At 35.9% G+C, this 24,812-nt stretch overlaps 1 protein-coding gene across 1 annotated transcript in view; it reads right to left on the bottom strand.

Annotated features, from left to right (window-relative positions):
• Positions 1–24,553, bottom strand: part of bcap31 (B cell receptor associated protein 31) — a 55,752-nt gene extending 31,199 nt beyond the window's left edge. Inside the window, 5 exon segments of the mRNA NM_200092.1 lie at positions 4,708–4,843; positions 20,018–20,162; positions 22,030–22,130; positions 23,332–23,440; positions 24,466–24,553. Of these exon segments, the coding sequence (NP_956386.1) occupies positions 4,708–4,843; positions 20,018–20,162; positions 22,030–22,130; positions 23,332–23,423 (474 nt within the window). The 5' untranslated portion in view covers positions 23,424–23,440; positions 24,466–24,553.
• Between the last annotated feature and the right edge of the window lie 259 nt (positions 24,554–24,812).

The following is a 24,812-nucleotide window of genomic DNA, read 5'->3' as shown; positions in this document are numbered from 1 at the left end:
CTCTTTGTTAATTATGAAACTCAATGTTAGAAGTATAGCTACATACCTGGCAAAAGTCTTGTCTAAATAAAATATAATCATGCCTTGATTTTTAAATATTTAATTAGGACAGTAAGGCCTGACTTTGCTTAGCGAGTCTAGTCACTTAACATAAATAAAGTTTAGTATAGAATATAAAATCTTGGTGAAGTGGAGAAAGAATTAATATTGTGTCTGACTCCCATGAGCTTGGAGGACTGCATCCATACATCTCTGCAAAGACTCAAATAACTTATTAATAAAGTCATCTGGAATGGCAAAGAAAGTGTTCTTGCATGACTTCCAGAGTTCATCAAGATTCTTTGGATCCATCTTCAATGCCTTCTCCATCTTACCCCAGACATGCTCAATAATGTTCATGTCTGGTGACTAGGCTGCACCTTGACCTTCTTTCCTTTCAGGAATCTTGATGTGGAGGCTGAAGTATGAGAAGGAGCGCTATCCTGCTAAAGAATTTGCCCTCTCATGTGGTTTGTAATGTAATGGGCAGCACAAATGTCTTGATGTCTCAGGCTGCTGATGTTGCCATCAACTTTGCAGATCTCTTGTATGAGCACATACTGAATGTAACCCTAAACCATGATTTTTCCTTTACCAAACTTGACTGATTTTGGTGACAATCTTGGGTCCATGTGAGTTCCAGTAGGTCTTCTGCAGTATTTGTGATGATTGGAATGCAGTTCAACAGATGGTTCATCAGAAAAATCTACCTTCAGACACTTTTCCAAATGTTCAACAAACAAGTCAAGTTATTATTTGTTGCTTTTACAACTGGGATCGACGACGAGACTTTTGTCAGGCAGTGTAGAAACGTTTATTTTTAGAACAAACATTTTGCTTTCTACCTTTACATTTTCTAATTTGCAATACTTTATCTATTTCTACTAGAGATGTGTAATTTGTAATGTAGCCCTTGTTAAACAAGCTATAAAAATATAAATTGATCAGTAAGCAGCATTAGCAGTGTTTAGTCAGCTAGTCTCAAACACCTCTAATTCCTATCCACTTCCAGAAAAATCTACATATAATTATTTGTTATATTTCTAGAAACTCTACAATAACCATTAACACATAAACAAGCATACATTTTTACAATCATGACGTTTGGGTCAGTATTTTATTAAAGAAATTAATACCTTTTCCCATCACTGATGCATTAAAAAGGCACAATAAAGCCTTTTATATCGATAATTATCAGAAAACAATGCTTGATCGCCTAATCATCATAGTAGACCGTTTTCTGAAGCATCATGAGACATTAAAAAGTAATAATAATAAAAAAATTAAGTTTAGCATGATAGAAAAAAGTAGTATCTTAAAATTTAAAACATATCAGTGTTATTTTAGCATTGCAAAAATACTTTGTATCATTATTATAATGCTTGTTTCATTTATTTGTATTATTTTAATTTTATATCAATCAATATAATCCTAACTTTTCCTATATTATGTTTTATATTACAAATATATTTCTATGCTATTTTAGATTGAATAAAACAGATGATTATTTTTGCCATTTAATAGCTATTTATATTTCTTACCAACATGAAAAAATACTACAGTACTACTAAAAATACTACTACCACTACTTCTACTAGCAATAATAGTATAGTAATAGAAATGATGATAATGTTCTAATAATAGTGATGATAACAACAACAACAACAACAACAACAACAACAACAACAACAACAACAATAATAATAATAATAATAATAATAATAATAGCCAGAAAGCCATCATTTAATCTTAACTAACTATCTGACAAGCATTTTGCAAGTAGGTGAGTGCTCATTTTGGATGCTTCCAAATATAGTCTGCAAACCTGTTTCTGGTCATATTGTTAAACTCTGCCCTCTAGAGGTCAACATTTATAATACACTGATGTTGATGAGCAACATTTCCCTGAGGACTGAAAGATGGAGAACACCTAACAAACCAAACTGACACATAAGAAACTATGACATAACACCATCTACACAAACAAGTCACCAGTCACTGAAGGCACAATTCATCCACAAATGATTAGTTTATTCATTCTCACGCTCTTGGCTGGAGAACTAGATCAGCTTACCAACTTCATCTTTTGTGTTAGTCAGATAAATAAATGACAGAACAGTCAGTTTTGGGTGGATGTTTACTTCAGGGCCCTTTACTAATATTGGCACCCTTCATAAATATATGAATAATGTATTGTTGTTTAGCCTTTTGATCTTTTGCTCAAAATATTAACAAAAAAGAATGTATCTTGCATTTATTGGGAACAAACAATTGCAAACAGCACAGTTCATCAAAAAACACGGATATTTTGGTTAAATTTGTGTATGCAACAATAAATAGGAAAATATCTTTTAGGTATTTTCCATTGCAATGTACACCTGGTATGAACAGGTCATTGTTCAAATAGCTTCACAAGGGTATAAATATGATTTTAAAAATAAAAGAGTCCAAACAGTTATTCATCACAATGGATAAGACCAAACACATCTGTGATTTGCCGCAAAAGGTTGTTGAGCTTTTAAAATGGAGAAGTGTGTATTAGAAAACGAAATGGTTAAAATGAGATTTTGTTGGTGAATGTTAAAAAGAGTACTACCAAAATATGACCGTCAAAACAGAGTCCTATCCTAAATGCATGGATAGAAATTACGATGGACACCCAGATAGGTGTCAGCAATTCCCAGCAAATCACATGCATATGTTTTGGTCCAAGATTGACAGACTGGTCTAAAATATTTGATATTTTTGGAGAAAAACTTTTAATATCACTCCAAACCATCTAACAGCACTGTTTGGAATTCCTTTCAGACCAAATTTGCCTTCAACAACACGCATGCGCTTAATTTGAAATATTAAACGCGTTAAAAAAATTTATGCAATTAACGCGGTTGCAGTCTTTTTTTTTTATTTCCTGTTGTGGTCGATGTGTGTTCAACATGCAAAGAAATATGGATAAGACCAAGGAAGCACTTTTTTAAGGAAACTTTCAGTATAAAACAGTTAATGTTGCATCACCAGGCTATCAAGTGTTTCCTCCAGAGTTTCATGCAATTTCGTAAGTTTCATTTTTAACTTTCGACTTGTTTTAAATGGAATTTGATACCACTTGGCAAACGGAAAGAAAAAACCTCTCATTTCGTGACTCGGTGGTCCTTTAAGGTAATCAAAAATCGCTGTTTACATGGTAGACTCTTAATAAGAGTATTATTTTAATCATATTAAAATCGGAGTATTGGTGCTTTATGTAAATGTACTCAGAAAGTGCCAGATGAAGTCGCGAGCTGTCAAAGACAGCGCATTCCTCTGCCTATCAGCATGCGCCCTCTAATGTTTACTGGGTTTGACACGTTTCCTCCCTTAAAACGCAACTTTTGTAAAGCGTCTGCTTCGCATTGCTGTGTCAGAATCCTTGTGAAAGACAGCCATACTTCAGAATGCTTAGTTTAAGCAACTTTGATGAACGCGGTCATGCGTGTTAAATCTCAAGGGAGTCGCTCCGGCTGCCCTGTCCTGCGCGCTTTGTGTGTATGTGTGTGCCAAAACATCATTGTCCAAAGCCAATAAATCAAAAAGTTATGAATTGCTGTGAGATTGCATTGCACTCTCAGCTCACATCATTCAAAAGATTAAGGTCCACATTGTCCCCCGATAATGTCAACAGACTGGACTATTTTAGCAACTGTGTGTGTGTGTGTGTGTGTGTGTGTGTGTGTGTGTGTGTGTGTGTGTGTGTGTGTGTGTGTGTGTGTGTGTGTGTGTGTGTGTGTGTATATATATAAACTGAAAAGTCATATTCTTTGGTTTTTAATTCTATAATTTCATTCAAAACTCTAGTAGCCAGGGCGTTAACCTTTTTCTTCCTGAGCACTGGTGATGTTGAGCACTTTCCTGAGTCAACGTGATGCAAACGCTAAGACAGGGTCTCAACGACTGTGCCTTTGTTTTTGGGTGATACTTTCAAGCTGGTCAGGGCAAGTGAAACCTTAGAATCTATTCAAGACCGTAAAACAAGATTTTGGTTCAACTTGAAATTGTAATGCCCGTTTTTTTATACACAGCCCCTCCTAAAAACCTTTTATAGACAGGACAGCTTTCTCTCAAATCAAACTTGTTTCTAAGACTTGCTTTGGACTTGCAGACTATAAGACTTCTTGAAGACACTGTTTGACTGCAAAACAACCAACACGTCTTAAAAAAAAAGAAAATCCGCTTAAAATGAGTCTCCAGGACTGGGTTCTTATTTAATATTTTTCCAACAAGTGCATCATATCTGTGATGTGCAGTGTAATGCTATTTTAGGAAAAAAAATAATACAATCTGCAGATTTGTGTGTGCACAGATTCCATTTGGGTATAATATTTGAAAGAGTTAAAAAAAAAAAAAAAAAACACCACTTTCATCCAAAACAAGCAAGTTTGTTCTGTTTTTTTTTTTTTTTTGTTTGGTTAATATTCTAAGCAAGATCAAAAGGTTAAACCATAAAGACATTTGGAGCACCTTTAGTATCCCTTTCATCAGAGTCACCACTGTAGTTGGCCCGTCAACATTTCCTATAAATTACACCATTGGTCATTAACCAGGTTCCAGGTTACCATTTCTTAGAAGCCCCTGGAGTCCTGAAAAAAAGCTTTAATATCGGACCGACACTGTCATGCACAACTCTCTCACCTCCTGCAGTTTCTCATTTTCCTCCATGTATTTCTTGGCGGCATCATTTGCTCCCTCCGCCTGCTTTTGGAAGGCTTCATGAGAGGCCATCAGTGTAGCCTGCTGAGACAGCAGTGTGGCCAGACGTCTCAACAGCCTGGAGGATGAAAAATAACATGAACTCATCAGACACAAGTGCATTTACTAAACAGTTAGTGTGCATCTGATCGTTACGGCTCACCGCAGCAGAGCCTATGCTGCGATCTTGCATTATACTGACACTTATTTTGGAATAACAAGTGGTGTTAGCAAAGGTAGAAGTCTATATTATGATTAGAATGAAACCCTTAATCTGCTGTATACACTTAACTTAATTGTGCATCTCGTTCCACACTGTTTGTGCTCCAGTCATCATGAATGATGGCTCAGATTCTGTGGTCTGATGACCATACTTTTTTTTTCTACACTTTCTATCAAATGTGTAGAAATAAATAAGATATATAGACCAGTGTCATTTTAATAGTTATAATAAATATATATTCTAAATGACAACATTCAATTTAATTCCAAAGAAGCTTTTTGTGTTGCTTTGCTAATGCCTCGATTTCACTCAGTGGTTCGGTTCAGATTGGTCAGGTAAGGTACGGGTCACCTTTATCAAGCTTGTGTCTCCACTGCCAAAGGGTACCAAGTGTACCCTTTATAGGAGTGGTGTTAAGGCTTGTACACATCGGGATGCTTTTCGTTTGCGTTAATCGTCAGCGTTTTTCCGGATTCAAACCCAAGCAATTTCTACTGGCGTCGAGCAGAACAGTATGCAAAATCACTCTTTGACATTAGATGGTGCTACACAATTTTAAGCTTCTGCCACCCACTTGTAACAGAAGAAGAAGACAAAGTTGTCACGCTTGTTGTTAAAGCTACTGGATTCGAACAAAAATGGATGGTTCAAGTAGCAGCTCCAGCTCTAGCGATGAAGAAATGATTATTGTTCACCAGTGCATAAGCAGCTCCACGCAGGGGCACAACTGCACATATACTGAGGGGTAAGAGGGTTCAAGTTTTGCGCAGTAGGTAGTGCTGTCGCCTCACAACAAGAAGGTCTCTGGTTCGAGCCTCAGCTCATTTGGCGTTTCTGTGTGGAGTTTGCATGTTTGCCTTCGCGTAGGTTTCCTCCGGGTGTTCCGGTTTCCCCCACAGTCCAAAGACATGCGGTACAGGTGAACTGGGTAGGCTAAATTGTCCGTAGTGTATGAGTGTTTGTGTGAATAAATGTGTGTGGATGCTTCCCAGAGATAGGTTGCGGCTGGAAGGGCATCAGCTGCGTAAAAACTTGCTGGATAAGTTGGCGGTTCATTCCGCTGTGGCAACCCCGGATTAAAAAAGGGACTAAGCCGACAAGAAAATGAATGAATGAATGAGAGTGACAAAATATTTTCATCAATATATTAAGGATATTTTTTCCTCATCAACATGCTTCAAACAAAAACATTTCGCAGTTCTGAACACAACTGAAGTAGCATAAAGTAGTAAAAGTATAATTACATTAGGCTTGTTAAGTCACAAAGAATTACATCTCATCCCAACCCAAATAGCTTCTCAATTAAATTTTCCACATCAAATGATCATAGCACTTTGACATGCCTTTTTTGCAAGTAAAATTAAAATAGTTTTGAGCAAACAAAGTTACCAAAAGGCCTGATGTATCAATATGATGCATAATAAAAAATATAAAAACATGTATATGGTATAAAAATGGATCTTGAAGGATTAATAAACATTTTAGTTCCAAAAAATGTGAATATTCTGACCATTTGTTCATGTATCAGTTTTAACAGGGTTAAGAATCGTTATAATTAAGTATATAAACTAGTAATTATAGAAGTATGTGATTTGGGACGCAGTCCAGTTGTGGCCGTGTGTCACTGTACCCCTGCCTGGACAAAACATTAAAGATATGGCTTAAAAAACATTAGAAGTTGATTAAAAGTATAGCAAAATACTTTGGGTTAAGCTTACCAATCTCTTATTATACAGTTTGTCATAGCAGTTTTCATTTTAAGACATTGTTTGTCTTTTTTTTTCGTTTTCTATTTTGCGCTCCATGTCTCTTCATTTTGAACATGTGACTAACCGAGCAAATGCAGTAATATCAAGCTGCAACGGATCAATCAAATGGTCAATGGAGGTAAAGGGGTGGTATAATTTTTTATTTTTTTTTATTATTATTATTTGAAAATTTTAATAAGGATAATTTCAAAATTAGTTTTGGCAAAATGCCCCCATCTTCATCATCTAGTCATCTAGTTTGGCACAATTGGGCATCTTCATCAATGTGTGCTCGCATTGACAGTTCTGCGCTTGAGTGCCTCCAAGTGCTGTTTACTGTAACTTCAGCAGCTTCGTGCACATGAACAAAAGTGCCAATCTAATTGGAGAAGGTTTTGATGCAAAACAAAAAAACGAGCATGAGCCGTTTCTTTAAAAATGCCGCCTTTAAGCCTGGCGTTTTGCGCAATTGTATGCACAATCACATTGCCGCCATTTATTGAGTCACGAGGCATTACAAGTTGACGGGCAACGCAAGCAAAAAACGTCCCAGTGTGAACAGGCCTTTAAACAAAGTTTCAGTCGACATCATTCTCGCTCAAGGAAATGTCAAAGTAAAGGTCTGAAACAGAAGGCATGCACACACACACACGCACACACATTTTAGTGAGGACATTAAATAGACGTCCATTGTTTTTATACCAGGTTAATGATACTGTTTATTGCCTAAACCTATCCCTAACCCTAAACCCAACTCTCACACTAATAAAAAAGTTTTTAAAAAAAACTATTTATAAGTATTTTTAATTAGTGGGAAGCTGTAATGAGGACCGATGGGTTATTTTGATAATTCACTATATTAATGAGGACAATTGAGCCCTCACAAATATAGCTAAACCTGTACAAACACATAAACGTAAGTGAAAGTGAAGTAAGCCTCATCAAGTATGGTTTTATCCATAATCAAAATTGTTCCTCTGCTTTTAACCCATCCAAGTGCACACACACACATATGGAGTGAGGAGTGAGCACACAAAAAAACAAACACAGTGAGCATACACCCGAAGCACTGGGAAGCTATTGCTGGGAATTTTAGCTGGGTATCAAAGATTGAGAGAGTACATTTCATTAACTATCCCAATCTTTAATTCCTACCAGGACAAGGAATCGAACAAGCAAACTTTGGGTTACCAGTCCAACTTACTAACCATTAGGCCACAACTGCCCCTAAGACAGACATAAAGATACTTAACATAAATGCACTGTAGATTTCAGAGAAAGAGTATTTCTGCTATCGACATACCTTCATATGAATAATATGCAACTCATTTCTGCATGCAAATCAATTAGGGGGACCGACCTGAGGATACTAGCCAGTCTAAATAGACTGCAGCAATAATATCTCTCTAAATGATCCAGTCTGAAATCAGAGACTGTGTTACACAGCATCACTCCAGAAGCATGTGTGACAATTCTAGGAAGCATAGATCTGTGTATTAATCACCACCAGCAGACAGCATGAAATGAGCATAAACAAATGAGTAACTACCACTTGACCATATGCAAATATCACATGGCTTACACCAGCCTATAGCCAGTCTATATCTTCAGACTTTTCTCATTAACATAATCAGTCTATAAGAACTACAATTTCATAAACCCATATAAGCTGAGCAATGCAGACTGATGACATCCGAACCGTGTGTTCTTAAACAGAGGCTAAAGACGGCATGCATCACCTTTACTTGTCCACATGTGTACAAGGGTTCAAGGTTTTGTAAAAGTTGTCATGAGCAAGATGCAGATAGGCTTAACCATGGGCAGCCACAACTTGCATACATGCAAGAGATGCCCACATGCTGGTCAAACGTTTTGCATGAGGTGACAAGGTCATCTGAGGTTACTAAAACACATTGATTTGTTCAATTTACAAGTGCTGATAAACTACATACATGTTTACAATCAAAAACATTTATCAGAGTGAACAGATTTGAATAAACATGAACTTATATGTACAAAAGAATATTTGTAATGTACATAAAGAGAGACAGAAGTTGGGTAAAATAGTGCTAAAGCAACACTGGGTCCATTTGCTTTTTAAGTCCCTAAGAAATAAAAACTAACCATATAATTTTGTTAGCTCACATTGGCAGTTTTGTGGAGATCATTTCATCTCTGCATGTCATTAAAGGTGCTGTATGTAAGTTTTGTTTTTACTCTTTTAAAACATAAAAATACCATAATATGTTTGCAGATATTGATGAAACATGTCATGTGAACATTCTTGTTTATTTAAAAAAACAATGCTCAAGTCAGATATTATGCTCTGAAAATGTGCGTTCCATGCCGGTTTTTTTAACCCGCTCATTGCTAGTTTACCCATATGCACTACAGCACTCTGGGTTGCCTTGCTGGAAAACCACATATACCATTCATTCAGTTAGAAAGGCTCTCAAAGCATGCATCCGTGACCGAAATGCGACCTCCGATGGACAGTAGCAGACTCCGAAATGAGACGCAGATTTAGTTCTACATGAGTTAATCAATTAGCAAATAAATATTACGAACGTAAACATTAGGTTAGCAGGTTACATTGTAACCGCGTGTCCTAATAACACACTGCGTGAGGAGATTTGCAGTGATAAGCAATTTGGCTGTTTGCACCAGACGAAACACGACAGAAATTTAAATACAACCATTCAGAAGCACAGAATATGCACTTACTCACAAAATGGTAAGGTTTATAATCTAATTAATACATATTAAACCTCTTTAACATTTAATAATGTACATGCTGAATCACTGATATGTGTTGGTTTGCAGTATTTCACAGTTCTGAAGTTCGATTTCAGACGGTTTATTTTATTTTTTAAGATCTGAGGTGAACTATATGCTGCTGCTTTTAGTAGTATGGCTATAAATAGCAAGGAAAATGACATACAAACTCGCATTATTAACATTTAATACTGAATAAAGCACATGAGGTGTACACGAGTCGATCTGTTTATCATGTTGTTTACCTGTGATAAATAGAGGCCATTTCTAATATGTCAATTCAAGATGTTGGTTAAAACGAAAACTCCTTTTATTACAGAAAATATTCCTTCTATCGTGTGTCATTGCTTTTATTTAGAACACAGGCTCAATAGTCTCGCTGTTGATATCGTTAAACAGGTAACCTGCGCTTGTTTTGAACCAAGAATGCAATACCTAGTTTAACCACTGGGTGTCAAACATACTGCACCATTAAAGGGTCACGAAACACCAAAACACATGTGTTTGAGCTGTTGACAGTCGTATATGTGTCCCACACTGCTAAAAACACTATTAGGAAACCTATATTTCACTAAAAAGTGTAAATTGGTTGTTTTTGCGTTATTTCAAGCAAATTCGTACTTCCTGTTTGAAACGAATTTTTGAAGCTGCGTCACGGTCATGACATAATAGCGTGTATTCAACCGTGCAGACTGGACATCTGAGCCAGAGTGTGTCTTATTACGTCTTACAGTGTGTTGCATTAATGCATGAGTAAGGCTTGGTTCAAACCAATCAGCGTGCTCTATTGTGCAACTTCATTAATATTCATTAGTGTCATGGTGTTTACGCCACAGAGACGCCACGTTGTGTTGGCAAAACAAGCGTGAAGTGTTGCTTTTATAGTTTGCTGCCGTTAAGTTTCGTTTTCATTTTCTCTCTGTGAGAGCTCAGCTGGATCACGTGTGGATTAACAGTGTACGCGACGCTCGACAACAATAACTTACGTGTCTAAGGAGGAACATTGTTTACCTGAGAGCTGTTCTCATCTGCAAACGCTGAGATCCGGATTCGCTTGTAACGTTAGTCTCCTCTTCATAAAGACGCGGCTCTAGTTGCTGGTGATTGTCCTGTCTCTACAGATTTGGTAAGTGAGCGACCAGTGCTCTTTGTTTATTCAGTTTGTTCGTATCGAATTAAGTTAACTATTGCACTGAGTGCAAACATAGCACCGCATTTTGTGACCGGAATAACACACGCGGCTTTCTGACGCTACCTGCCGTGTGCATCTAAGTTTCCGGGAAATGCAGAGTTTTTTTTTTCTCTCATTCGCCGTGCGGTATTAAACATTGCATAAAAAATACACGCTAAGAGCAGATCCTCGAATCAAATATCTTGTTTGTCGCGAGGGGCATGAATGAATTCCCTGAATGAAAGAGCCAAACTGCAGTTAAAGTCCAACATTTAATAATTTGCCAAATAATTCGACTACAGATGTCCATGTAGGTTAAACACCATCACTTTCTCATGTGTGTGTATTTTGACTGAAACTCCCGCGTGCCCAAATAGACACTCCCACACCATCCCACTTTAGTTCCTCCGACACTGCCCCCTAAACAGAGCTGGACACGCCCACTTTTCTGACTTTTTCCAAAGTAGAGGTGTGAAAACACCCTGCTGAAACGAGGGGTTTTATGGCCCCTTAAGAAAAAATATATGAATATGTGATTTTGAGGTATTGGGCGGGGCTAACATACTTAACCACGCCCCTCCACTGTCAGTTTTGACAGCAAACAGGAATTGTGAGCAGGAGGAGTCTGTTAAGTTGCAAAAACTCTTCTAAAGCCCCTTTCCCGATCTTTCTGAATGAAATGCCTAATTTACTACATTCATTCAGCCCACGATAGAAAAAAACAAGCCACGCTTACTGGTTTCTCATTTAAAATTCGGTTTCTCTAGAAACCATCACAATGCGAAAATAACAATTGCAGCTTTCGGTTCATAGAAACTTTAAATTGAATTGCACAAATTTTATTTAAATTGCATTTTTTAATCCAATGGAATGTTTTTTTTCCATATTTGAACCAAGGTTGGGTTACAACAACCCAATGCATTTTTTAAAGTGCATCAAAATAACGCTACAAAACGGTTCTAAAAACTGCAGTAACTAATCACTAATATAATATATTGGAGTAACTAATCACTAATCTTTTTTTCAGGTGAAATATGACCCTACTTGATAGTCTTTATGAGATTTAAACCAAATTATAAAACAGTGTAATAAAAAAAGTGTGTCATGAATGCTTAATCATATTTAAGTGCAGATTATTACTTTTTTCCAAGCATTTGAAACGTTAAATAATGCAAATAAGATCAAATCTGATTCAATCATAAACACCATTAAAACAAGATTAATTTTGTATAACGAAAAGCATACAAATTAGGCCTGTCACATTAATCAATATACCGACTTATCGCACAACACATGGACATGACCTCAATCCTTTTTGGTGATGCAATATAAATCGCCCATACACAAAAAACAATTCTTGCAACATTTTAGCTGATTGAGCATCATCTCTATCTCTATTGGAGGTGTCAGTAGCTGTATGGTTAAAAAATATGAAGTATATTTTCATGTAGGTACCTGACAAATGAAAATAGATCTGATAGCAGATATTGCAGCCTCTGTTACTTTTTCACATTCTGCTTCCAATGCCTAATAGTTCAGTTGTTAAAATTATTATAATTATGAAATATTCTTAAGAATAAAATGCGATGTGTTCTTTGGATTATATTGTCATTCTGGCATTATATATATATATATATTGAGTGGCATAAAAAGGCATTAAAATGACAATAATACCATTTATAGCAATATATCTTGGTGCAATATATCGTACAATAAAAAATAGATATCATGACAGCCGATATACAGACATCTAAAATTAAATCTTAAATCTGCACCACTTTCCCCCAGATTAAAATATAAATCCAATAAATTTTGAGAAGTGCCAGTGGAAAAAGACAAACAGACTTAATTCAAAATAGATTCTCTGACAAACCAATTACTTTCCCAGTGTTTGCCATTGCCTTCTTGCATTAGGCACAGAACAAGGATTTCCAATGTACATTGCAGACATGTGGTGACTGCTTCATCTTAAACGCCAATAGCACATGTCAAACTGTCACGCGCTGCTTCAGTCACCTTTGTGGCATCTTGACGTTTACTGCCAAGGTGGAAGAGGTCCTTTTTGTAACAGGAGTCATGGCCTTTTGGCCAGCAAGAATGCCATGAACACAGGCTAAATATAATCCCCATCACCAGTTGCTTGATCACATGTCCTGCAGCTGTCCGTGTGATTACAAAAACGACACTCAAGCCCAGCAGTCAAGGGAAGTAGTATCGCTAATGGATGTAGTAGTCATCCGGCAGGATATAAATAACATGCCATTCAAAGAAAATATGGTGAAACCCCTGTAAGGAAAAACTATGCAGAGTCGGGAGACTCTCAAACGTTGCGTACGAAGCACAACAACAAACCGACCAATCAGGCCGCAGGGTTTTAAGCACCCATGGATGGGTTTGTGAATGGAAACAGTGGTGGGGGACCCCCAACTGGCTTAATGTAAGATTCTTTCCATGTCTACTGTAATATGGTGACAATTTCTGCTCTCTGTTCACTCCACACGTATACAACGCATTCACACTTCAGGATTATAAATACAGCCACTGTCTCTAACAAGCTCTGGATGCAAGATTAATTGGTGAAATTAGTGACCTAACTGGCGATTATATTAGGGAAACCAAACATTAATGGCTCAGCAGTTTCCCTTTTAAATGTGAATAAACTAATGAGTTAGTGCCAATATTAGGTGTCAACACTAAACCGTGCTATCTGGAAAAACAACATCTACTGAATGAAAAAACAAACAGAAAACAGCGCTTGTGTAAAGCTATTAACTGAACCCCAAAAAAGCATGTACAGTTGAAGTAAGAATTATTAGCCCCCCTTTGAATTTTTATTTATTTTTTTTATATTTACCAAATTATGTTTAACAGAGCAAGAAAATTTTCACAGTGTGTCTGATAATATTTTTTTCTTCTGAAGAAAGTCTTATTTGTTTTATTTCAGCAAGAATAAAAGCAGTTTTTATTTTTTTTTTACATCATTTTAATGACAAAATTATTAGCCCCTTTAAGCAAATTTTTTTTACCGCTGTCTACAGAACAAACCATCCTTATACAATAACTAGCCTTGTCTTGAAAAATATCTAGTAAAATATTATTTACGGTCATCATGGCAAAGATAAAATAAATCAGTTATTAGAAATGAGTTATTAAAATTATTATGTTTAGAAATGTGTTGAAGAAATCTTCTCTCTGTTAAACAGAAATAGGGGGAAAAAATAAACAGGGGGCTAATAATTCTGACTTCAACTGTACATTTATACTGCGCATATGTTGAGTGTTTGTGTGCATACTCACTATCAGATTGAGCACAATTTAAAAAAAAAAAAACTGTAAACTTTTTTTAAAAATACTTATATATACATTGGCGTTTAGGTCAAAATTGTTACAGACTAAAATAAGGATTCCAGTTGAATTTAACAGTTTGGGCTTTTTAATAAAAAAATAAATAAATTTTTCACTTTTCTGGGTTTCTCAGCACCGGAAGTCATCATAGTTGGTAAACTTAGAGCGCGGTGAATGGAGGAGTACCACAATTTTTTTTTTTTTTGCAATCCTAGTTGCTCAAATAATAAAAGAAAAACTCATCAATAGTGTTATCAGAAAAAAGACAATAATTGTGTGAGACTGATAACAGCAGCCAGAAAAGAGAACAACATCAAATTTAGCTCATAGACACTGCATTAGAAACACCTTGCATAAGCTGTAATTCTATTATGTAATTTAATGCAAAGATGACATAACACATATATAAATGCATATAAAAGTACATATTTTTTATTATTAATAGATTAAACACTATCAAGTATTTAAGTCTGTTAAATGCATTATAGCAGTCTAGTGAAAAGGATCCATTCAGCATGCCCACACAAATACTACTGAATGAACATTGTAATGTAGCTTAGTAGTGAACAGGAAAGAAAGTGAATGTCATTGACAACTATTCAGCTATTCAATCACAATCTGTGCGTTTTGTAACAGCACAGCTATTTTTGGATTTTGGCCTTGCTTTGGTATGCTCTATGACAACATGTCCCATACAGATCTCTGGTTATGTCAGTAGGCGGAATGTAGGTGGTCATTTTCGTCTGTTCAACACATCTAACCACATGAGTGTTTAAATTATGAAAGCAATATAGTAAAGTACAAACTGAGCTATCTGGACCTGTTGGTTGAAAGAAAAGCATCATAAATTATAAAGCATTATAAAAATCTGTATATTATATCTTATCATGCTTGTATAACCTTGGTAGCTATCGACACACCTTATTCAAATGCAAAATACAACCTGATTCTGTAATATTGAATACTACCCTTGTCTGTAATATTGTAAATAATGTAAAAAAATTATATTTGCACTCTGGGGAGTTAAATTGAGTCCAATATAATCTAATCTAATAAAATAATATATATTTCATTTCCTGAAACCAATGTCAGACAGTGTTACTAAACAGCAGCATAACTCTAGTGATTAATGGACATACATGAGCTGTTAAGAGCATATCACCTTGATTTACATACTTTTAAGTTGTCAAATTTTAAAACGGAAGAAAAAAAAACTTTTACTTTTATGACTGTTCTAGATATAATTTGATTTCTCTTTGGTAACAATTACGTGGATCACATTTCCAAATAAAAGTAGTTGACTTTCCCTTATAAGGGTTAGTTCACGCAAAAATCTAAATTAGCTAATCATTTATTCTCCTTCATGCAATCTTTATGAGTTTCTTTCTTCTGTTGCTAGCACTCATCGACTTCCATAATACAGGGCTCGAAATTAACTTTTTTACATGGTAGCATCGTTGCCCCCAACTTAAAATATTTAGGAGCACCAAAAATATTTAGGAGCAGCAGTAAAAATATAGGAGCGCCCGCCAAAAATAAATGAGCACCATTGCAAATTGTATTTTAAGGTATTAATTGCATTTGAAAACAACATCAATTAGGACTAACAAAAACAAGAAACAACTATCTTACTAATTCTCTGATGACTTATTGATCTTTGTGTGCAACAATACCAAAATGTATGTCTAATAATTATTAAATATTAATGATGATGATGATGACAATAATACTAACAATGAGTTGCATTTCTCATTATCATGTTGCCATGAATGTGCTTGAATGAGAGTTATCTGCTAAAAAAAAAGTGTTACGGCAATGCAGTGGCGCAGTAGGTAGTGCTGTCGCCTCACAGCAAGAAGGTCACTGGTTCGAGCCTCGGCTCAGTTGGCATTTCTGTGTGGAGTTTGCATGTTCTCCCTGCATTCGGGCGGGTTTCCTCCGGGAGCTCCGGTTTCCCCCACAGTCCAAAGACATGCAGTGCAGGTGAATTGGGTAGGCTAAATTATCTGTATTGTATGAGTGTATGAATGTGTGTGGATGTTTCCCAGAGATGGGTTGCGGCTTGAAGGGCATCCGCTGCGTAAAAACTTGCAGGATAAGTTGGCGGTTCATTTCGCTGTGGCAACCCCGGATTAATAAAGGGACTAAACCGACAAGTAAAAGTCTGTTACTTTATGAAAAATAAATTTATGGTATGCATCAAACTAAAATGAAGCATTGCAGTAAAAAAACATTTATTTACACTATTGTTTTTATATGTATGTCAATATAATAAATAATATTTCTGCTACAAAACAAACAAAATATTATAATAAATTATTCAGTTCAAGGCTGAAAGCTGCAAAACTGTTTTTTTTAGTTAGTAACTAAATAATAAAATACATCTCAAGAAAGAAAGGGCAAAAGAAAGGAAGAAAAGCCTCACTTCTGCCACTCTTTAAAAGTTTTGGTTTGGGTTAGTGTCATTTTAAATGCTCAGTCTCGTGCGCTGATTCACATTTCTCTGTGTTTGTTGAATAAAGCAGGCGAGTCAGCCGACCCATGTAAGCGAGACAGAGCAGGATTCTCGCGATGACCACCGGAGTAATACTATTGTCATGAGCCGCAGTTTCAGTTTAAACTTAGTAAAGGCGAGCTTCTCTGTCGATGATGTACAGTGTTAAATTTTACATTTAGCGGACATTATTGCTGAACATGCAGTGAATGCAACACATCAAGATTCGGTCACCTTCTCCGAAAACACGAATGATCTCGGCTGACGGATCAACATTCACCACATGTCATGATCGCTGTCATCGGCGCCGTTATTTGTAACTTTAGGTGGGGTTTGCAAATCTGTGTACTTTTCACTCTTCAGCCGATTGCGTTTCCCGCGGTAACAAAAGCTCCCTGTCACCTGACAGCGGAAAGACTTGAATGATTGACAGCTAATATGAACCAATACAGCGGCAGGGAAAAGTAACTCAGCACGTTTTTAGAAAAAGTCTTAACAGGTCGCACTACAACCATTATATGTTGGTTGTCGTACAAATGCTCCCAAATATATTATGAGATCGCATTGATTAAATTTTGGGGGCATAAGCAACCAAAATGGTCAAAAAAATACAGTATAAATTAATGGTTGTCAGCTACCAACATATTTCAAAATATCTTTTGTATTTTTGTGAGAAAATCACATAGGTTAACAAAAGAAAGGGTGAGTAAATTATGGTAGAATTCATTTTTTGGGTGAACTATCCCTTTAAGTGCATATCATCATCCTTATCATAATGTGACCAACACACTGTCATATCACATCATATCACATACATCATTTACATTGATAAAACTTGAACTGAACATCATAGATAAAACTTTCAAGTACATCACTTGTCCTTTATGTCCTTGACAGGGTGGGTGGTCTGATCTGATTGACAGATGATGTCAGCAATGCTATAGTGACAGAAAAGTATAATGCAACTTGAGAACTAAACCTACTGAAACCATTTTACAACCAGGGAAATACATTTTACACCATCCCGCTTAAAATTAAGAGTACAACTGTGAGGAAATAAGTCAAAAACAAAAATGTTGAAGAATTAATAATAATACATTTAATACATCCTATTTTTTCCAATATTAATACTAATATTAATGCATTTTTAATCAACTAAAATGTGTCCTAAAAGAACAGGCCCGTTGCCAGAGGGGGTTCAGGTGGTTCGGAAGACCCATCCCTCACTGACAACGGTTCAGAATTTGTCCCATTCATGAGCTCATTTGTCCTATTTTGACTGCTCTGCCATCATAAACAGTAATAATACCCCATCAAAAAAGGCTTAAAGGCCAAGCGTAATCCTGGTGTGACTTTAGTTGATCAGTATTGATTAATGTAAATCCTTATTTTTTTTAAGAGTTCAACATCCAGCTGTGCAAAAAAACATCTGACATAAGCATTAAATAGAGAAAAGAAATTCTCTATTGGCAAGTAAATTTTATTCGATATATCCTGGACTTTATTCTTGAAAGAAAACAAGACCAATAAAAAAGTGTGAAGCACTTTTACAAGAGAGGCTAGAAAGGTTGTTAAGCTCTAAATTAATAATAATAATAATAATAATAATAATAATAGGTTATGAATATATTTATTATTCAAATGGTCAAATTCTTACCAAGGAAACCTGAATGTGCTAGCCAGTTTGTTATTTGTCTAATAAATTGTAATAGGCTACAGTTTGTAATTTAATACTTTTTTTTCTAATTATATATGATTTAATAAATTTGTATTTTAAAAATATCTGTCATATTTCTTTATTCTAAATATTTAGGAAATATTTTTGGTACATTAAAAAGTATGTTTATGATAATTCAGCTAAGAATAAGCTAATCCAGATAAAAATAGTCTTTAAATTGTCATCTAAATTCAGAATTCAAATCTCATAATTAATTAGAAAATAAGGCAAATAATTACAAAATTGTCCACTTTTTGAGAAAAAAGAACCACCCCTTTCAACAGGCTGGCTACAGGCCTGAAAAACATCCACTAAACTTTATTAAATAACAATCGTTTATATGCCAAAAAATGTGTTATGCATATTTCCAATTCTCTTTAGCTTAAAGGCTTAAGGCTAAGGGAAAGGGCTAGATAGCCCTCGAAACCGAAGGGGTAAGAAAATTTCTCAATACACCATCTACAACGGTAGCATAGCTGCACCCGAAGTCAGGAGATGCACGGATTACTATTTTTAGACATTATTATGAATTTCTACAACAAACAAACATATGTTTTAATACATTCATAACCGCGTTCGTGTTTTACTGTAATGCTTCAAAACAAAAATGCTAAAATAAAAACTCCTATATTAAATAAAACTCCTATATCTAATAATAGCTCCTGTACAGCAGTCCCACAACATACTGACACTCGATAACACTCGAATACTCTGTCAGAAAAGTCTAGTTGCTGGGAATGAACTTTTTACAGCATCTGCTATAATGTTTATGTTGTTTCTCGTGTATTTACATAGAAGAATATGGCCAGGTTGTAAATGCACAGTACAGTTACAATACGATCTTATTGCCACAATTAATTAACATGATATACAGTATGCCTTAGATAAATACCCAAAATAACGCAACTCGATTATCGATCTCATATGAAGCAAGTGATTGCGATGACACATGATGACGTGTGCAGGTGTTGTAGTGGTGTCCCATTTCTTACGGGTAAATTTTGAAGCCCTTCCCCTTCACACGATGTTTCAAGGGCCAAGGGGAAGGGGTAGGGGTACAAAAATAGAATTGGGATTGGGCCTAAAGTGTCACAGTATATTATTCAGACAACTTAAATGCTTGTTCAATTGACTTTTTGCCAGTTCTTAGCTCTAAATCTTTGCTTTTGGATAAATACATGGACATTAAACCACTTGACTGGTCTTCAGCACACCTCAATGATCTTACAGAAGTTAGAATGATGAGAATTATTTAATAATTTCAGAAAGGATAACTAATTCTGTTACACTGAATGAACGTCTAACAACCTGCATGTTTGGAAGAAATTTTACACGTTATTTCAATGCTTAAAACACAATAAAAATTAGTCTTATATTTACAGATTAATTTGACCCATATAAAAAAATGGGGCTCCGTCTATGACCTAAATACGTTATTAGCCAGTTGGCTGGTAATTTTAGGATGCGCTGCAATATGACACGATTAAATCAACTTGCTCATCTTCTTTCAAAAGCACTTCTTTGGAACGGAACGTGCAAAACTCCATGACCCTGTTCTCAGAGTCGTGGCTGTGATCTATTCTGTTTACAAGCTTGGTCCAGAAAATTTGCTTGGAGCCAACAGCTAAAGAGAAATCAAATCGTGTAACCGATCACGTTCAGAACAGTGCCAAAGACAGACATGTTGAGGAGGGTAAAATACAGAAATAAAAGTGTCCTCAGGGAGTGAGAGCTACAGAAAATGACTGAGAGATGGGAAGAAAAAAAAAAAAAAACTCACAAACACAGAAGCAGAGCAAAGCCAGCGATGTATTCGTTCCTCTGGGCTCTGAACAGCTTCATGTGGATGTGCTCGATGGCCACAGGATTGTTGCTCAGATCCACTTTCTCTGCCACGCTGTATTTTCTCACTTCTCTAAATGCATCTGTAGAGGCAGTAACACACTTTAGTTTGCATTTTCATTCAGAAATCGAGCTCAACCACAGCAAAACAACATAAATTACATGTTTTATGGATGTCACAATTATTGATGGGTATTTCGGATCATTTTACTGACTCGGATCTTTGAGTCTCGTTCATCGAGATGAATGAATTTTTTTCAAGTCATTTCGTTAACTTGGTTAAATTTGCCAAAATATTATTAAAATGTTATTGGTTCCAAACACATCTACAACTAGCCCAAAAGGTTGATCACATGACAAATAAGTCATAAATAGAACACTATAAGAAGGAGAAAATAATCTTTCAGTGTTTACCTGCTCTTTTGTCTATGAAGGTATTTTTGTCTCTTTGCTCAGCTCACCTCTTCATGTCTTCAAATGTCAGTGGTTTGTTCACGTTACACTGACAGTCACATATAATCTTAACCAATCTACACAGTATGAGTCGATAGGAGCCATGATAATTAGTTCACCTTTCAATTCAATTCTTTTTCCGGCTCTAAACTCAAATGATTAGCCCGTGATGAACGAATGACTCGGACCCGATAGAGGACTCGAGAGATGAGCGGATCAATTCTTTTTCCGCCTCTAAACGCATATGATTGGCTTCTGCCTTTCCGTGATGAACGACTCAAAAGACTTGAAATGAACGATACCACCTGCACAAATGTATGTAATGAATTAGGCTGCTAGCCTCATGTCATCCACTAGTCCAGTTTTCTCCTGTGTGAGTTCAGTGCGCCTCCATCGCCGTGTGCATGTTTATACGGGCGCACCTGACCTGACGCGGGGACCAGATCTCTGGACTATAGGCCTAGCTCACATATTTCATAGTTGAATTGCTATTTCATATTATACAATATCTAAATGTGTGTTCTGAAGGTTGGAATGACAGGAGGGTTAGTTATTAATGACAGAAAGAATTTTCAGTTTTGAGTGAACAATCCTTTATGAAAACTGGGGGGGGGGGGCAAATTCTTTCTAAGGGGGCAATAGAAGATTGAACAATAGAAGATTGAACGATAGCAGATTGGAAAAACGTGGACTGGTCTGATGAGAATCGATTTCTGCAGCGACATTCAAATGGTAGGGTCAGCATCAACAACAAGAAAGCATGAATCCATCCTGCCTTGTATAGATGTGCAGTCAGCAGAAACTGTGTTATGCTATCATGTCAATATGGAACAAAATCTCTGAGGAATATTTCCAGTACCTTGTTGAATCTATCCCACAAATGATTAAAGCAGTTCTGAAGGCATTCGGGGTTTAACCCAGTACTAGTAGGGTGTACCTAATAAAGTGGCCGGTGAGTGTAGATATTTAATTATTTTTATGCTTAGAACAAAATAAAAATCAAATAGAGCAAAATTGAAAAATGTAATAAAACAGAAATAAAACCACACTGATGCTTAATATCTTTGAGGAAAATTCAACACATTTTTTTAATGATCCTTTGATTAAAAAGAAAGTTCAATAACATGTGCTTGAATACAAAATATTTTGTATTATTATAAATATCATTACTGTGACTTCTTATCAATGCAATTCATCCTACCTGTGGAAAAAAACATTTTAAAACAAGCAATTTGTTGATCTCTTGTAACTAACCTTCTCTGCCAAGTTGCTTAATACTAGATAGTGCAATAAATTGGCTATGTACATACAGATAGTCATATGCCAATGAGTATGTTATGAAATCAGCGCAGCAATCATTTCTAAATGACCCACTTTCGCAATTTAGTAGTAGCAAATGAGAATGGTGCGAGTGGTATTTTTAATTTAACATCTTCTTCATGATCAACACTGACTTCTGAAGACTGTTTAATGGAAAAGTTCAGATTTCAATCTCACCTATGAGCAGAAAGACAAGAATACAAATGATGACAATGAATGCAGTGTTTCCATAACTCGTAATGGCAGTGACCAGCCGGGACTTGAAAAATTTGCTCCATCTACAAAGACAACAGCAGAGATAACATCTTAATAAAAATAAGGGCAAAAGGGCACAAAAGATAATGATAATCTTTCTCAACTAGTCCACAGAACATAATAAGGTTTACATTTCGCACAAAATGGAAAAAAAATACCAAACAAGCATCTTCAAGAGGTTTTTCTCTGAGTTTCCAAGGAACATGTTGTTTACCAAGCTAAATAGGTGGGAGGCTCATGCGAATTCCGTTAAATTAAGAAATTATTTTCTCACAAGGCTCTTATTTGACCCTATTTTCGTGGAATAAAAGAGCTCCTCAAAATGTAATTATCCTGGAATCAAAACATCCAAACTCAGCGTTATTAATGTTTGATCGCTTTAACACAGCAACATTACACAACAAATGGACACATTTAATACTGGAAAGAGTTTAAATGTTTCCTGGAAAGAGCCTTGTTCTGAAGAAAAGTCTTGTGAAAGATCAGAAATTGATCAGAGGTGAAATTACAGTAATTTCCAATGACTCCAAGGCATTATTAAAGGGACAATTCTACTAATTATTCAAACCCCATCATCATCTACTCACCCTTTACGAGTTTGAAACACAAAAGAAGATATTTTTAAAAATGTTGGAAACCTGTAATTCACTTATAGCCTTAGTTTCTTACAATGGAAGTAAAGAGTTACTGGTTTTCATTTATTCATTCATTCATTCCCCTTTGGCTTAGTCCCTTTATTCATCAGGAGTCGCCACAGCAGAATGAACCGCCAACTTATCCAGCATATGTTTTACACAGCGGATGCCCTTCCAGCTAAAACCAAGTACTGGGAAACATGCATGCACTCTCACATTCACACTCATACACTACGGCCTATATAGCTTATTCAATTCACATATACCGCGTGTCTTTAGACTGAGGGAAACCCACACAAACACAGGGAGAACATGCAAACTCCACATAGACATGCCAACTAGCTCAGTGGACTCGAACCAGCAGCCTTCTTGCTGTGAGGTGGCAGTGCTAATCACTGAGCCACTGTGTCACTCTTACTGGTTTTCAGCTTTCTTCAAAATATCTTATATTGTGTTCAGCATAAGAAAGAAACCACTTTAGGGTGAGTAAATAGGGTGTACATTTTAACTTTGGGTGAACTATCCTTTTAGGATTACTACAATACCATAAACTTAGGACTTTTAACTCAGCATGTGTTGCAAAACCCACCGTTTTGGGGAGATGAACGGGACACACAGTAGCAGTACAGCAAACACCTCAGCATATAGAAATGTCGCCACAGCCGTCCATTGAAGACTCATGACGGCTACCTGGAAGTCTGTACAAAGACAATCAATAGTGGTCAGTATAAGCATTATAAATATAAATATGACCCTGTAAGCATAATTAAACAAAGCATATGATTCCTAAACATATACGAAGAGTTTAGATGCAAAAACTCATAAGTGTCATCTGGAATTTTCTTCTACAATGACTGTTTTTCTCAGCCTCTTATATTTGTTAATAAGTTGTTTTTACCTTTTTTGCAAGGTAATGAAAGTAACATATTCTTTGTCATAAAAGTGAAATTACTGAAGCTACACAAATGAGCTTGAAAGAAATTCAGGTTTTTGCATCTGAACTCTTCATATTGTACCAAATGTCAACAAAAAGCCTTGAGGCAAACCCCACTCATTCCTTTTACATCTTATCATGTTAAAAATGTAGTCACTCAAGTCCTCTAGTACAACAGCACCATCTTATGTACACTACAGAGAACCCTTAGTCACAAAAACGAGGCCTTTACAGATTATCGGACATGATCGATAACAAATACGTGTCATTTACAACGAGAAACGAATAGGTGTAACGTTGGCAAGTTAGTAAATCAGAGCATGTGGTTCATAGAAAGCACACAATGGACCATCATTCAGGAAAAAACATCATAAACATCATAGTAATAGATAACCTAAAAAAGAAAGAATAAAATCTCTGCTCTCACAGCTGACTTATATTTAAATAACGTAATATAAAATTAATCGAGAGCTCGTATCAATTGTTAGCAACGAATGAATGAAATAACGTTAAAGATACATTATTTTAGCTTAGAGTTGTTATAGATTACACCAAATTAAACATACCATAATAAATATATAAATATAAAGTATATGTTTGAAAAATATACGTACAAATAAGTGGGAAAACGTAAACAAACTCAAGACCATAACATGTTTCTGAACCACTAACGTCACATCAGCAAATCCGCTATGATGTTTGAGGTAAACACAATATTAACCGTGTCCGTAATTAACAGTCTGAATATGACTGAAGATAAATATTATATATAACTCTATTAGAACTTACTTAATTTGAAGTAAAATGAGAAATATTCGCGGAAAGGCCTGCAGGAATCTGTCAAAACTTCTGGTGCACTCTGACTGCACTTCACACTAATCAACTTCCGGTATGCGTGCCAACTCACTCTACGGTATGACTACTTCCCGTGTCGAAGGCGGGAAATAATAAAGTAAAAGTCCCTTTATATTTTCGTGGGCTTATAATAAATGAGCACTGTCGCCTCTCAGCAAGAAGGTCTGTAGCGTATGTGTGTTAAAGAGTGTATGGGTGTTTCTCAGTACTGGGTTGCGGCTGGAATGGCATCTACTGTGTAAAACATATGCTGGGCAATTTGCATTTTTTACATTTTTTGA

This window comes from Danio rerio, chromosome 8 (assembly GCF_049306965.1).
Source record: "Danio rerio strain Tuebingen ecotype United States chromosome 8, GRCz12tu, whole genome shotgun sequence".
NCBI lineage: Eukaryota > Metazoa > Chordata > Actinopteri > Cypriniformes > Danionidae > Danio > Danio rerio.
The sequence above is the reverse complement of the archived record's forward strand: the minus strand, read 5'-3'. Positions and strand labels throughout refer to the sequence as shown.